The sequence below is a fragment of the Pseudopipra pipra genome, chromosome Z (assembly GCF_036250125.1).
Source record: "Pseudopipra pipra isolate bDixPip1 chromosome Z, bDixPip1.hap1, whole genome shotgun sequence".
NCBI classification, from domain to species: Eukaryota; Metazoa; Chordata; class Aves; order Passeriformes; family Pipridae; genus Pseudopipra; species Pseudopipra pipra.
The window spans coordinates 9792402-9805904 of NC_087581.1; the positions used below are offsets into that span (position 1 = coordinate 9792402).

At 62.3% G+C, this 13503-nt stretch overlaps 1 protein-coding gene across 1 annotated transcript; it reads right to left on the bottom strand.

Annotated features, from left to right (window-relative positions):
* Positions 1 to 266: 266 nt before the first annotated feature.
* NPR2 (natriuretic peptide receptor 2) lies at positions 267 to 11978 on the bottom strand. Its single transcript, XM_064643135.1, has 22 exons — positions 11195 to 11978; positions 6051 to 6250; positions 5853 to 5966; positions 5440 to 5575; positions 5254 to 5348; positions 5038 to 5170; positions 4839 to 4923; positions 4615 to 4735; positions 4027 to 4101; positions 3789 to 3866; positions 3546 to 3650; positions 3215 to 3286; positions 2979 to 3138; positions 2750 to 2905; positions 2500 to 2668; positions 2238 to 2384; positions 1937 to 2060; positions 1740 to 1808; positions 1477 to 1651; positions 1302 to 1400; positions 1115 to 1206; positions 267 to 945 (listed from the first exon to the last, which is right to left on the bottom strand). Exons 1-22 carry the CDS (start codon positions 11922 to 11924, stop codon positions 883 to 885), a joined length of 3198 nt encoding a protein of 1065 aa, XP_064499205.1. The 5' UTR covers positions 11925 to 11978; the 3' UTR covers positions 267 to 882.
* Between the last annotated feature and the right edge of the window lie 1525 nt (positions 11979 to 13503).

The following is a 13503-nucleotide window of genomic DNA, read 5'->3' on the forward strand; positions in this document are numbered from 1 at the left end:
TGCAGCCCTCACGCCAAAGCAAACCCCGCTGCGGCAGGCCTGCCTTCCCAGCACTGCCTGAGCCCTCAACAGCTGCGGCTGCCTGGCCCTGGCCCCCCGTGCCCGGCCCCATACCCTACAGCCGCAGACAGAGCCCCGGGATATGATGCTCAGGGATGCTCCAGGCAGCTGACCCCAGCCAAGGCTGAGTTCGATATTGGGGTGCCCCCAGCCCCTGTCCCTTGTTGGCACTCCAGGACATAGAGAAGCAGAGGTCAGGTAACAGATGGATTTGGGGAAGTTTGTATTTCAACAAAATAGTTGCAGCGAGTCCTATATTTACACCTGGGGGAGGAGGGGGTGGTATTTACATGACCCACTGGGGTTATATACAGGAGAAGAGGAGACTGGGGAGGGGGGGAGCTGCGGCATTGAAGCCTGACCTGGCCAAGGAGTCAGTCTTGGCAGGAATCCCCATTTCCCCCCACCCCAGGGACAGGGTGACATGGGCACAACTTCTGCTGGGGGCCAGGTACTGAAAAGAGACGGCAAAGTGCCCTACGGGGCAGCCAGGCCCCGGACCAGCTCAGAGCCAGCTGAGCCACACGGGAGAGGGCAGGGATGGCGGGACCCCAGAGGGTGGGGGAGATATGAGGGTTGGATCTGGGCCATTTCCCCCCTCCAAGGGGCTGTGGGGGAAGGTGGGCTTTGCTGGTGCTGATGGAAGGGGGGCAGACAGTGACATGGCCGCTGCCCCACCTTGCCCAGGCCCTGCTGAAGCAGGGGGGCTGCAGAGGTGGTGGTGGATGCAGTGAGGGGGGTGCCGGTGCGTCCTGGGGGTCAAGGCACCGGAAGGCACTGGCAGCCCCACTGAGGCTGGGGGCTCCGCCACTGCCACTGGGCTCAGACGACTTTGGGGTCTTTCCTCTCGCCCAGCAGCCAATATGTCCGCATCTTTCCCTTACCCTGGGAGGCAGAAGAGGGCAGTGAGAACCTCCCTGCCCCTGGCACTGCTCCTTGGGTGTCATCCCCAGCATTGAGGGGAATAAAGGGTCCCAACCTGAACCCATGCCCTCATCACATGTCCCATACAGCAGGAAGGGTTGGCACCCCCCTGGCATCCCTGTGCCCTCACCTTCATCTCCACATCCCCACGCAGCTCCAGATCAAAGCAGCCAAACTCATCCAGGACTTCCTTTGTGGTGGATGAGACGTGGATCTTTAGGGCTGGGTAGCACAGATGGGAAAAAGAGACTTGGCTGGGTGAGGGAGCTGAACACAACTTGAGGTGCTGGACCCCAGCTGCCAGCCCCGTGGCTCACCCTGGCCATTGGATTCCATGCGGGATGCAGTGTTCACCGTGTCCCCAAAGAGGCAGTACCGTGGCATCTTCAGACCCACCACGCCAGCACACACAGGACCTGCCAGCATAGGGACACTTAGGGACAGTGCGGGGCAGGCGGATGGCCTGCGGTGGCAGCAGGCGCGGGGACTCACCAGTGTGGATGCCGATGCGCAGGTGGAGCTGGTCGTTGGGACGGTGACGGATCTTGAAGGTTTTGACAGCCTCGAGCAGGGCCAGGGCCATGCGGACGATCTCTCGGGCGTGCAGCTTCCCATTGCGCACCGGCAGCCCCGAGACCACCATGTAGGCATCCCCAATGGTCTCCACCTGTGGGGTAAGGGGGAGCAGGTAGAACCTGGGCTCCTTGCTGCCTGCCTCACTCTGGGGGACTGTGCTGGCTCATCCACACCCTCACCTTGTAGACATCAAAGTTATCAATGATGGCATCGAAGCAAGTGTAGAGATCGTTCAGCAGCATCACGACCTGAATGGAGCAAGGGTGTGTGTGAGGCTGGGAGCAGGCATGGCCCCCCAACCCCAGTGATGGCACTGCTAGGGTGTGAGACCCCCACCGGCTCCAGAGAGTGGCTTCCCCCCAAGCCCTGCTCTCACCTGCATGGGAGTACTCTCTGCCGAGAGGGCAGTGAAGCCCACAATGTCACTGAAGTAGATGGTGACACTGTCAAAAGCCTCAGCCCGTACTGTCTCCCCACGCTTCAGCTGTTCCGCCACAGAGCTGGAGGGACCAGAGGGGATGGTGGTGAGCTCCACTTCCAACCCGCTGTTCCCCCACATCCTTTGCCCTACAGCAGCATGGAGAGCTGGCAAGGGACTCCATGCTCACACAGCAGTGGGTGCATGCTGACCCCATGCCAAACCCCAGACCCACAAGCTCCCTTGTCTCCCCTCTCACTGGGGCAGAATCTGGTAGAGGAGGTTCTCCGCCTTGCGCTTCTCCTCCAGGTAGGCCTGTGTCCGCTCCTCCACCAGCTTCTCCAGGTTGTTGGCGTACTGCTCCATGCGCGACAGCAAGTTGTCCAGGATGCTGGTGCTTCCCTCCCTGCCAGAGTGCAGGCAGCTGGCACTGCCAGAAGAGGTGCCCCCCAACCACCTCCACCCCCATCACCGTCCCCACTCCCGCCCCGGGCCACCTTTCCCACTCGCCAACCACCCACTTGTTGAATCTACGGATGAAGATCTTGATTTGGCTGAAGTCGGGGCGCTCGGCTGGCTCCTGCGCCCAGCAGCGCTCCATCAGCACGGCCAGCTCCTCGCTGTGCACCCCAATGTCGATGGAGGGGCGGAAGAACGGTTTCTGGCTGTTACGCACCTTCTGCACGATCTCTGCCAGGGGGTGGATGATGGTGAGCACCAGACCCTCCAAAGCAGGGACAGAACTGCCCCACAGCCACCTCCCACCCTCACCTTTGGGGCTCAGGTCCATGCCCTCAATGTAGAAGGGGCCGTTCCGCAGAGCAACCTCCTGCACGATGATGCCGAAGCTGTAGACATCAGCCTTCTGCATGCCCGGGGTGGGCAGGTGCCCCTTCTGCAGCAGCTCTGGGGCTGTCCACAGCTTCTCTGGTGGGACACAGCCGTGAAGCAGTGAGGCAGGGCCACCCCATCCCTGTGATCCCCCCAAGCAGGCACTCACTGGCATAGAGCGCGTGGGTGTCCTCATTGTCACTGGGTGAGCGGAAGCTGGCCAGTCCATAGTCGGTGATCTTCAGCACGAAGCGACTGTCCACCACACAGTTGGATGACTTGAGGCTGCCGTGGTGGCCGATGATGCTGTTGTGCAGGAAGGCCATTCCCTGGGACAGATGGACACAGTGAAGTTGGTATCCCTCATGCACCTCCCCCAGCCCCTTGTGCCCCTCCCTTGGGTACCTTGACAATGTCATTGATGAGGGAGTAGCGAAACATCCAGTCCAGGTTGATGCTCTCATTCTCCAGGACGTCCTGGGGTAGCACAATGAGTGGACCCCACCAAGCACCCAGGGCATGGTGGCAGCAGTCTCACCAAGCACCCAGCTGCAGTGGGGTCTGCAGCATTCGCCCCCTCCCCTCCACCAGCCTCTGACACCTGATTGGGCAGCTCGGCTGCGAGCCTTGTAGGGCTAAGGGCCACCAGTATCCACAGCCCTGTCCTCAGTGCCCAGCCCAGCCAGGTCACAAGGAGTGTCTAAGTGTCGCCCCTGCTGTCCCTAAGCCCCTCTACCTGCAGGCTGCCCCGTGGGCAGTACTCGGTGATGATGCAGATGTTGGGGGGGTCAATGCACGCCCCAATGAAGCGAGTCAGGTGGTTGAACTGGATGTCGCGCATCTGCAGGTGGAAGTGGAGCCAAGTGGGTCTCGAGGTTAGAGGAGATGGGCTGCTGCTCCCACCAGCCTCCTCCAGTCCCAGGAACAGTCCCTGCACCCCCAAGCAGGTTGCCCACCCCAGCATAGACCCCAAACCTACATGTTTTAGCTCGAAGAGCACCTGCCGTGTCAACTCGATGCGCTTCTTATTGATGTGTTTAATGGCCACCACATTGCCCTGGGATGTTTGAGAAGGAAGAGAGGTCAGTGCCCGCTGAGTGGATTTGCAGAGGCAAGGAAGGTACCAGCATCCTGTGGGATGGGGGTGCAGCCAAGGGCAAGCACACCAACAGAGCTGGGGCATTTCAGGGGGAGGGGTTCCCACCTGCTGCACTGACCTTGAAGTGGCCGGTGTTGGCGAAGATCTGGTACTTGCCATGGGTAGTCATCAGGGAGCCATAGCTGGAGCCACGCTGTGTGAAGGAGGGGATCAGGGAGGGGAACCCTGGGGTGGCAAGGTAGCAGACACCGACGCAGCAGGGCAGGAACACTCAAGGGTGTGCAGGGGATGGTGCAGGATGGGCTCTAAAGGGTCAGGGCAAGTTCTGCATGCTCTGTAGGGAGGGTGAGGACTGAATGGAGGGTGTACTGAAGGGGTGTAGGGATAAGGTGTGTCTGTGAGGGGATGGAGAGCAACACAGGAGCTTGATGAGGTATGGTGCTCTGTAGGGGATTCAGGGCTGTGTAGGGGATGGAACTACAGTGACTGCAGGGGATGGAGGGTCATGCCAGGGATGGATGGAGTGCATCTCTACTAGGGAATGGAGAGTCCTGTAAGGATGAAGGGCTGTTTAGAGGACGAGTGCAGTGGGGCTCTGGCTCTGTAGGGAACAGAGGTTATGTAGGGAATCAACAGGGAGGGGTGTCATGCAGGGAGGGATGGCAGCACAAGGGCAGGGTTGTGCCCCAGAGCTGGCACCTCTCACCAGGGACAAGGTGAGCCGGCTGCCCGCTGCCTTATGGTACCGCTCGGGACTTCCAAACTGCAGCTCATCCCAGCGGATCCTCCAGAGCATGCTGGCGAGCTCCTTCTCCAGCATCAGCTTCCTGAGGGACACATGGGTGTCAGATCCCCCTGCCCTGCCTGCCCCCCCCAGCAGACTGAGAGGTGCCTGGTGCCCAGGCAGAGGCTCCCCCAGCCCCAGCTGACCTGAAGATGAGGAAGCTGGAGATGCCAAACATGACGAAGGTGAGGCCAGTGCCCAAAGCCACGATGGCCAGCATCGAGAGGGGGGCTGCAAACAGGAGGGGATGTCAGGGTGGTCCAACTGGCCATAATGGCCAGACTGGTATGCAGCCACAAGGAAGGGCCCTGGGGCCCAAGGGACGTGGGGACCCAGGACACCCACTTTTATCGCAGGAGGGGTCATCCACATCAAAGACACAGGGAGGGTTGTCCAAGGGGGGAGCCCCTTTCACCCAGGGGATGGGTCGCCCCAGCCAGTGAATTTGCTTCTCCACACCTGAGTAGTGTCCCACCACCTAAAGCAGAGAGAGATGAGGCCCCCCAGACCCCAGCATCCCATCCCTGCCCTAGCCGGGGGAAAACTGGTGCTGGCCCCCACCTCGTACTTCCCAGTCTTGGGGTCGCTCATGGCCCATAGGTTGAAGTCGGTGTCCCGGTCATTGTTGCTGTCCATGCTCACAAGCCCCGTCACCCCTGTGGGAGAAGCAAAACCCAGATAGGACAGGGACTGGGTTCCACCACCCCCACAGCACTCACAGCCCAGCTGCCCCTGTCCCAGTGTTACCCTGGAACTTGCGGTCCCGCATCTTCTCGATGATGTGGGTGGCATTTTTCTTGGAGCCTCCCTCACGCAGGGTCTCGTTCAGGACCATGGCGTACAGCAACATCCCATCATAGAAACACCCCGCCACCAGGTTCATCTGTGGGGGCAACCTGAGCACACCCACAGCCACGCACACAGGAGCACCCTGGCCCTGGGACCTCCACACCAGGACCATGCACCCACCCATGGCCCCATAACTCCACACTGGGACCAACATTCACCTTGCAGGGATGGCAGTGCCCATGGCTGTTCCCACCAGGGATGCCCCCCCCAGCATTGCCTGTGGCCATGTTCCACCCTCTGCATTCTGGAGAGGTACCTCAGACCCATGTGGAAGGTCCCCACCACCCCGTCATGCAAGCAGACTCACTCACCAGAGAGTAGTTGAGCTGCACTCCAAATTTCTGCTTAGCTCGCAGGATGAGCTGGGTTTGGAAATGCTGGTACTCAGGGTTTTGGGGCTCATAGTAGGTAATCACCAGCACCATCTGGAACCGAGCACAACACCCTGGTTCACACACCGGGGGCCAGGCTGGGGAGATCCCTGTCCCCAGGCAGTGTGCACATCTCACCTGGAAAGCCTCGCGCAGCCCTGAATCCTGGCCTGGGCTCTGTTGCCAGGGCTTGAAGGGGTCACGGGCAGAGTCACCCCGCAGGCTCTCCCCGAAGACATCCAAGTAGAAGAAGACATAGTCACCGTTGGTGAGGTTTTCCTGCTGTGCCAGCTGCATGATCTGCCTCAGCATCTCCGGTGGCCCGCAGAGATACACCACTGCCGGAGAGAGGAGGGGGGATCAGGGGGACAGTAACACCCCCCTGCACCCTGGGGCACACAGCCAGCAATGGGGTGGGATGCTTTCCTCTGGGGGGATGGGGCAGAGCAGCCCCGGGGGCACTTGGTGCCTGCAGGGTGGGTGAGTGGGGGGGGTGGAGCAGCCAGATGGGGCAGTGCTTGGCTCACCCCCTCCCTGTGCCCCACAGACAGCCCCACCACCCTTGCCAGCACTGACCCACTCTTGCCCCATCAGTCACCTTGGGCTGAGGGCAGAAAGGAGAATAGGGGAAAACTTGCTCCAAAACATGAGGGGGCTGCCCCAGGCACAGACGTCACACACCCTGCTCCAGTAAAAGCCAGACAGGAGATGCCTCCCCCCGGCATCAGCGTCCTGGCTGCTCCACACCGGCCCCAGCCAGGGGACCAGGGGGGCCAGGAGAGGCGGTGGGGCCGTGCGCCCAGAGGCCCCTGGGGAGCCCGGGCTGTGGAATGGGACAAACCCATGTTTGGGTTCGCGGCTGGCCGGCAGTGTGGCAGGAATGCGCAGGTTCCCAGATTCCAGCACCTTCTGCGGCCACTGGCGCTAATTGGAAACAGAGCATCGCATCTCGCTGGTGTGACCCACGCGGCAAGGGGGTGCCTGGGCCCCGTCAGGCCGCCCTGTGAGCCCCCAGCCTCTGCTGAAGGTTCAGCCAGCCCCCATGGGATGCCCACCCAGGTGCTGTGTGGGGGCGGCATGGGGCTGGCACAGGGCACCACGGGCAGCAAGGACGGGTGCCTGAGAGTGTCCAAAACCCCCCCAAGCAGGGGCCCTCTATGCCCTTGCTGAGGATCCTGACACTGCCTCCTCCCTCCCCCCGGAAAACCGGGGCCCCGCTCCAGCCAGCCTGGCTGGGAACCCGGGATTGAGCAACAGAGGAGGCGGCGGCGGCGGGTGCTGGAGGAATGTCACGCTTGGGCGCTGGCCCCGGCGCACAGCCTTTCTGCAAGGGGCCCAGCGCCCCGGCTGGACCCGGGTAACGGGGGAGGCTGGGGACAGCAAAGAAGCCCCGCTCCTCTGGGATGGGGTCTCTGCTGCTGGACAGCACCTAGCCATGCAGGCACCCAGCCATGGGGGCAGCAGGGCTGACAGGGGCTAACAGGGTCACCCACGGCGGCAGTGAGGCAGCCCATGGGTGGGAGAAGAAACCCAGCACAGCCGCTTTGGGCACAGAGAATCCACAGCAATGTGGGGAGCTGCTCCTGGGCATGGGGGAGAGGGAAATTGCAGCAGCATGAGCTGTGTGTGAGCAAAAGCCTGTTCCAGAGTTTGAAATGGTTCCCTCTGAATGCTGCAATATTTCAAATAAACCGTCTCGGCTTCCCCACTTCGCTAGTCCTGAACCCAGAAATGTGCTGTCCCCAAACTTCTCATGCAGGATGGGCAGCTCAGCACCTCCCTGGCACGCAGACCCTGGGGGTCCCCCCCTAAGGACACAGCATGGGACCCTCCCCATCCCATTGCAGGCGCCAGGAAAAGGCAGCCACACGGACTGGTGAGCCACAACAGCTGGTGGTAGATAGTGGGACGCTGCAGGCAGCCAGCCCCCGCGGCGGCAGCGAAAGCCTGCCTGGTCAAAGGCCACCAAGCAAGGGGATAGATGACGCCTGAACGGCTCCCCAGGGACAGTTTGCAGGAGCCATGCAGAAGGAAAGGGTCAATGCTAGAGGCTCTCCCTGACCTGGGCAGCTGCCTCCAGCTGGCAGCCTCTTGCATGGCCAGTGGCACCCCAGTGGGTGCACACAGCCCCCCAAGGGCAAATGGCCAAAGCCAGCCTTAGTTTCACAGAGGACAAGAGGAACAGGGTCCTGCAAAGCTGGGGCACATCCAGCCCCCTGGCAATTATTTAGGGGTGTCTGTGGTGTGAAAGGCAGAGTGCCAGGCCCCGGGAGAGGGGCAGGACCACGAGCTTGCAGGTGAGGCATCAGGATGCTGCTTGCCCCCTACATGATAGAAGATAACCCTAAATTGAGGGTGAATCCCAGTTTCAGACAGCAAATCCCAGTTTGAAGCAGCCCCACCAGCACAGGGCACTGCAGAACAGAGACCCTCGTCCTGGCCAGGCGGCCGTCGCATGCCCGGGGGGACTGCAGGGGTGAGGACCAAACGCACTCCCCTCCAGCACCCAGCCGTCTCCCCAGGCAGGGGACGTGGGCTTTTTGCAGGCAGATGCTCTGCTAATTCCCTCAACCACAGCTCTAATTATATCAGCACTTTTGCAAATGGCATAAGAGACGTGGGCCCCTGCACGTCGCCCAGGCCCCGGTGATACGGGCAATTGGAAGTGCGACGCGCCCACAACCCCTTCTGCTCCTTCATTAGACCTGCAAATGTTGAGGATCAGCAGCGCTAGGGACACACAGTGGGGCAAGGAAGTGGCTTTCCTCGGGAGAGGTTTACCAAACTCCTGCCCCCCACCTGGGAGAAGAAAGGTGACGCTAAGAGGGATGATATGGTGTCATTGCAGGGCATGGATATGGATATGACTACAACTGAAGACCCTGCTTTCCCACTCTATGCCACACCATGCTGGGGTCAGGAGCCCTGGGACAGCCTTGCAGGTTCCCTCTCCTGCCCCATACACCTACATCAGCTTCGCAGCCCTGGGCACCCACCTCTGTGGGGCCAAGCACTCAGCCCCACACTCTGGCCCCATCTCTGGGCTGTGGCCAGAGGGGCCCAGACCCTCTCCACATCCCTGCCTATAACAAGGGAGTTGGAACTAAATGATCTTTAAGGTCCCTTCCAACCCAAGCCTTTCTGTGATTCTGTGAAAATATGATGCCAGCTCAGAGGGCCCTCAGGTCTCTGCCCACGCCTGGTGTCCTCCTCCAGCAGCCACGACCCCTGCCTGCACCAGGAGGGATCGATTCCCACTGTGGTGATTTACAGCACCAAGCCAGAAACGCTGGCAGGAATTGCTAATTCTAGCCTTTTTCCCTGTGCAGTTCTTTGCCCCCATCCCACGAGAAGCTCCACACCCCTTGGCTGATGCTGGCGCACACAGGGAGCTTCCATCCCAGAGGAGCAGCCACAGGCTACTCAGCTCCTGCAGCCCACCACGGTGTGCTCACTCCATGGACTCAGCCTCGCCAACTTCAGTCCTGAGGGGAACCCAGTCCAGCACTCCAAAGCGCCACACACACGCCCCTAGCCTGGTCCCGCACAGCCTCAGACACATCTCCCACTGGCCCATCTGGCTCCACTTATCCTGGCTGGATGTCCTTCTTAATGACACAGCATCTCAGAATCCATTAAGGAGCACTGCGGAGTGGCTGACTCCCCGGGATCGATACACCCCGCTCATCAATAATGAAAGAGCATCAGGCCGCCCTTGCTCTCCAGCTGCCTCCGTCAGCCCCTCCATTTCCTCCCGCTCCCAATATAGCTGCTCTCTTGGGGCACTCAAAAGGCACCAAATTGATTTATCCCTCCATCAGCAGGGTGGGGCCATCCCAGCCCCATGCCAGGGGCACTGCAGGGACAGGCACAGCCCAGATGCCAGTCTGGGGGGCTCTGCCCAAGCACGGCACCACCACCTCGGCATGTTGGCACTATCTGGGCACGTAACCTCAGCCAATGCTGTCCTTCAGACGGCCACATCCATTCCCTCACCTTCAGCTTCTGAGGAGGTGCCTGGGTCCCGCCTGCCCTCAGGGACACCCGGTCCTGCTAACACAGAGGGTAGGTGGCCCCGCAGGGTGCCTTTCACAGCATGTGTTCCATCAAGGTGAGGGTGGCTCTCCCTGGTAAAGGTTGACCAAGCTGGGGGGCAGGGAGGGAGACACTGTGCCTCCTCCCTGTGCCACATCCTGGTCTCTCCACTGGCACAGAGTTTGGCCCTGGAGGGGCTCAGGTTGTTCCTTCTCCTCTGTGAAGCCACTTTCCTGTACAGGTCCTGCTGCTCCTCCAAACCCACCACGACGGAATGTGCTCACTCTTCATTTTGCCCTACATACAATCCACTTTGCCCACCCCTCCCAGTGCCCTACATGGGTCCCACTGTGCCCTCAGCCCATCCTCACGCCCCACATGGGTTTCACTGTGCTCCCAGCCCCTCCCTGTGCTCCACAGGAATCCCACTGCCCCTTTGGCCCCTTGCCATCCCCCACCACGGGTCTCACTCTGCCCATCCCCTCCAGCACTCCACATGGGTCCCACCGCGTACTTGGCTCCTTGCTGTGCCCCACATGGGTCCCATTTTGTCCTTGGCCCCTCACTGCATGCCTCACAGGTCCCACTGTTTCCTCAGAGCCTCATGGTGTCCCACAAAGGTGCCACTGTCTCCTTGGACTGTTGCTGCACCCCACATAATCCCACTGTGTCCCCATTCACTTGCTGTGCCCCACACAGATCTCAATAGCCCCCTAATCCCTTTGGTATGCTCTAGATGGGTCCCACCGCCACCCTGACCCCTTGTTGTGCCCCATACGGATCCCGCTGTGTTCCCAGTCCCTTGCTGTGCCCTACAGCAGTCAGTCCCACTGCATCTCTGTCCCCTCTCTGTGCCCCAGATGGGTCCTACTGCTCCTTTAATGCCGATATGTTGCCCACAGCACCCTAGTCCCCTACTGCACCCCAGATGGGCCCCATGGCACCGCCACCCCTTTGCTGTACCCTCTGTTTGCTGCACAGCCCATTCTTTCCCCTAATGTGCCCACACGGGTACAACTGCACCCCCGTGCCCCACACGGATCCCACCGCACCCTCAGCCCCTGGCTGTGCCCCACGGAGGATTTTTCCTCCCCTCTCCGAGCGCTGCGCAGATCCCCCACAGGGAGCCCTCTCCACTCTCCCATCCCCGTCCCACCCCCACCCCCGGTCCCCGGACGCTCAGCCCTATCCCGCGCGGGGTCGTCGTGTCCCCCCACCCCCACCCCAAGACGCGCTGCCCCACGCACCGCGCCCGTTGGCTTTGATGAAGTGGACGGCGGTGTCGGGGCCGCCCTCGTCGGGGGAGTAGATGTGAACGGTGACGGTGAGGTTGTTGCCATCCTGCAGCTCCTGGTAGACCCCCTCGACGGTGAAGTAGTAGGGTCGGTCGTCTGTCTTGCGGTCCACGTAGAGGAGCACGGCGCGGGCGCTCCAGTTGAAGTGCGCGTGTAGGTGGGAGACGAAGGCGCCCAGTTTGGGGGCTGAGGGCCCGGTGCGCACCGTCGTGCTGTAATGCTCTCGCTTGCGGCTGAAGCCCGCGGCCACCGCCCCGCCGGTGATGAGCGGCAGCCGCCAGTGCGAGGCGAATCGCCCCACGGACGCAGCGGGGTACACGCAGCCCGGCCCGAACAGCACGTCGGGGTCGTGGTAGAGCTTCAGGTCCACGGCGTTGAGCGGTGCCACGTACTCGGAGCAGGCGCCCTCCAGCTCCGAGCTCATGAACTCGACGCGCACGGAGAAGGGCCGCGGCAGCAGCGGCGGCTCGCCCCTCTCCAGCGCTTCCAGCGCCAGGCTCAGCGCGGGACCCACGCGCGGCCAAGCCCACGCGTAGCTCACGTTGCGCTCCGGCAGCACCACCGCCACCGTCAAGTTGGCGGACGTCCCGGCGGGGGTCGCCGGTCGCCGCCCCCCGCTCGCCGGTCCCGGCAGCAGCAGCAGCGGCAGCAGCAGCGCCGGCAGCGGCAGCGGCGGAGCCATGGGCCGCGCTGGCTCCTCCGCCCCGGCCGCCGCCCGCCGCTCAGGAGCCCCCGCCGCGCCCCCGCCCCGCCGACCGACACCGACCGCCCTCTCCCGGGGGGGCGGTGCCGCCGGTCCCCGCCCGGCCCCGGACGGCACGGGGATGGGCGGCACCGCGGCGGGGCGGGGGGCGGTGTCCCCGGAGAGGGGGGGCTGCGGGGAGGGGCGAGTGGAGAGGGGGCACTGATTGGGACTGGGGGGGGGTGGAGGTGGACGGGTGCTCGCAGTCTGGCTTCCAGGTTCCAGGGAAGAGCTATGGGGTCCCAGCGCGGGGTTAGGGAGCGGGGTCCCCACGTTCAGCGGCCCCCAATTGGGCAGGGATTGAGGAGGGGGTGCGTGGCTTCTAGGAGGCCAGGGAGAGGAAGTGGGTAGGGGGGATCGGAGTTCGGGGTTCGAGATGTCTCGAGTCGGTGGGGAATGAGGGAGGTGTGCTTTGGTTCCGATGGGGTGCAGTGAGGGGGAATCGGAGGACACCGGTTTGGAGCAGGGGGCTGGGGTGCTTGGCTTCTGGGTGGAGGGTTGGGGAGGGGCTCAGGGGTCCTCAGTGGGGGGCTAGGAAGGGGAGTCCCCAGATCCAGTGGGCTTCCAGTGGGCAAGGATTGAGGAGGGGGTGCGTGCCATCTAGGGGGTCCAGGAAGGGGGTTGGTGAGAGACTATTAGGATTTGGAATGTCCTCAGTGGGTGGGGGACTGCGAGTGAGGTACCTGGGTTCAGGGAGCAGGTATAATCCAGATTCTAGGGGGGCCCACAGCCTGGGGATTGGGGAAGGGATGTCCCATGCTGGGGATCCCCAAGGGTTGTGGAAGGCAATGGGGTGCAGGGGATGTGGGTGATGGGGCATTGGCAAAGGGGTGCCCTGGGGAGGGATGTGTCCACTGCAGGGGGTACACGGGTGGGGTGCAGCCAGCTGAAAAGGGAGGGGATATCCTGGGTGTGGGTGTCCCCACAATGGATTTTTGGGACACCTTGGGCTATGGGGTACAAGGGGAGTCGGGCTATAGGGTACAAGGAGAGTCAGGCTCTGGGGAGAAGTTGCCCAGGACCTGGTCGCTTCCCTTGTTGGACATACCTGTTTGTGGATATCTGCTCTGGGGGGCAGGGGAGGCGGTTGGAGAGCTACCCGGGGATTTGGGATGCAGGGGGGGCAAATGGGGAATTGGACCCGGAGAACCTGGGTGCCCTAGGTATCCAAACATCCTTGGCAGCCAGGAGGTCCCCCCAGTAGTGAAGGGTGCGAGTGGGGACCTCTGCCACAGCGACCTGGTGTGCTGCTGCCCAGCGACACACAGCCTTGTGGGGCAGGGGTGGCTGAGGCCAGGGGGTGGCAGGGAACTGGGGCAGTGGGCACGTCACCACTGCGGGTTTTAAGGCTCCAACCTGTGGGGTAGGAGGGTGGGCGTCTGCGAGGGGAGAACAGGGGAGTGCTCTGGAGTCAAGGGTGACTATGGGGCAGGGAACGCCGTGCAAACCCCTAGGGCGCCATGGGGCTGGGATAACTCGGGCAGAACGGGGTCGCCCGTCCTTCCGGGAATTTGGGAAG

Bases quoted from the DNA above. Each gene is read 5' to 3' on its own strand.
- NPR2 (XM_064643135.1), bottom strand. From the start codon at position 11,924: ATGGCTCCGCCGCTGCCGCTGCCGGCGCTGCTGCTGCCGCTGCTGCTG. The intron at 4,924-5,037 runs GTGGGTGTCCTG...TCCTGTTTGCAG, and splicing joins TGACCCCTCCTGCGATAAAA to CCCCCCTCTCGATGCTGGCC. The intron at 1,809-1,936 runs GTGAGAGCAGGG...TGCTCCATTCAG, and splicing joins CAGAGAGTACTCCCATGCAG to GTCGTGATGCTGCTGAACGA.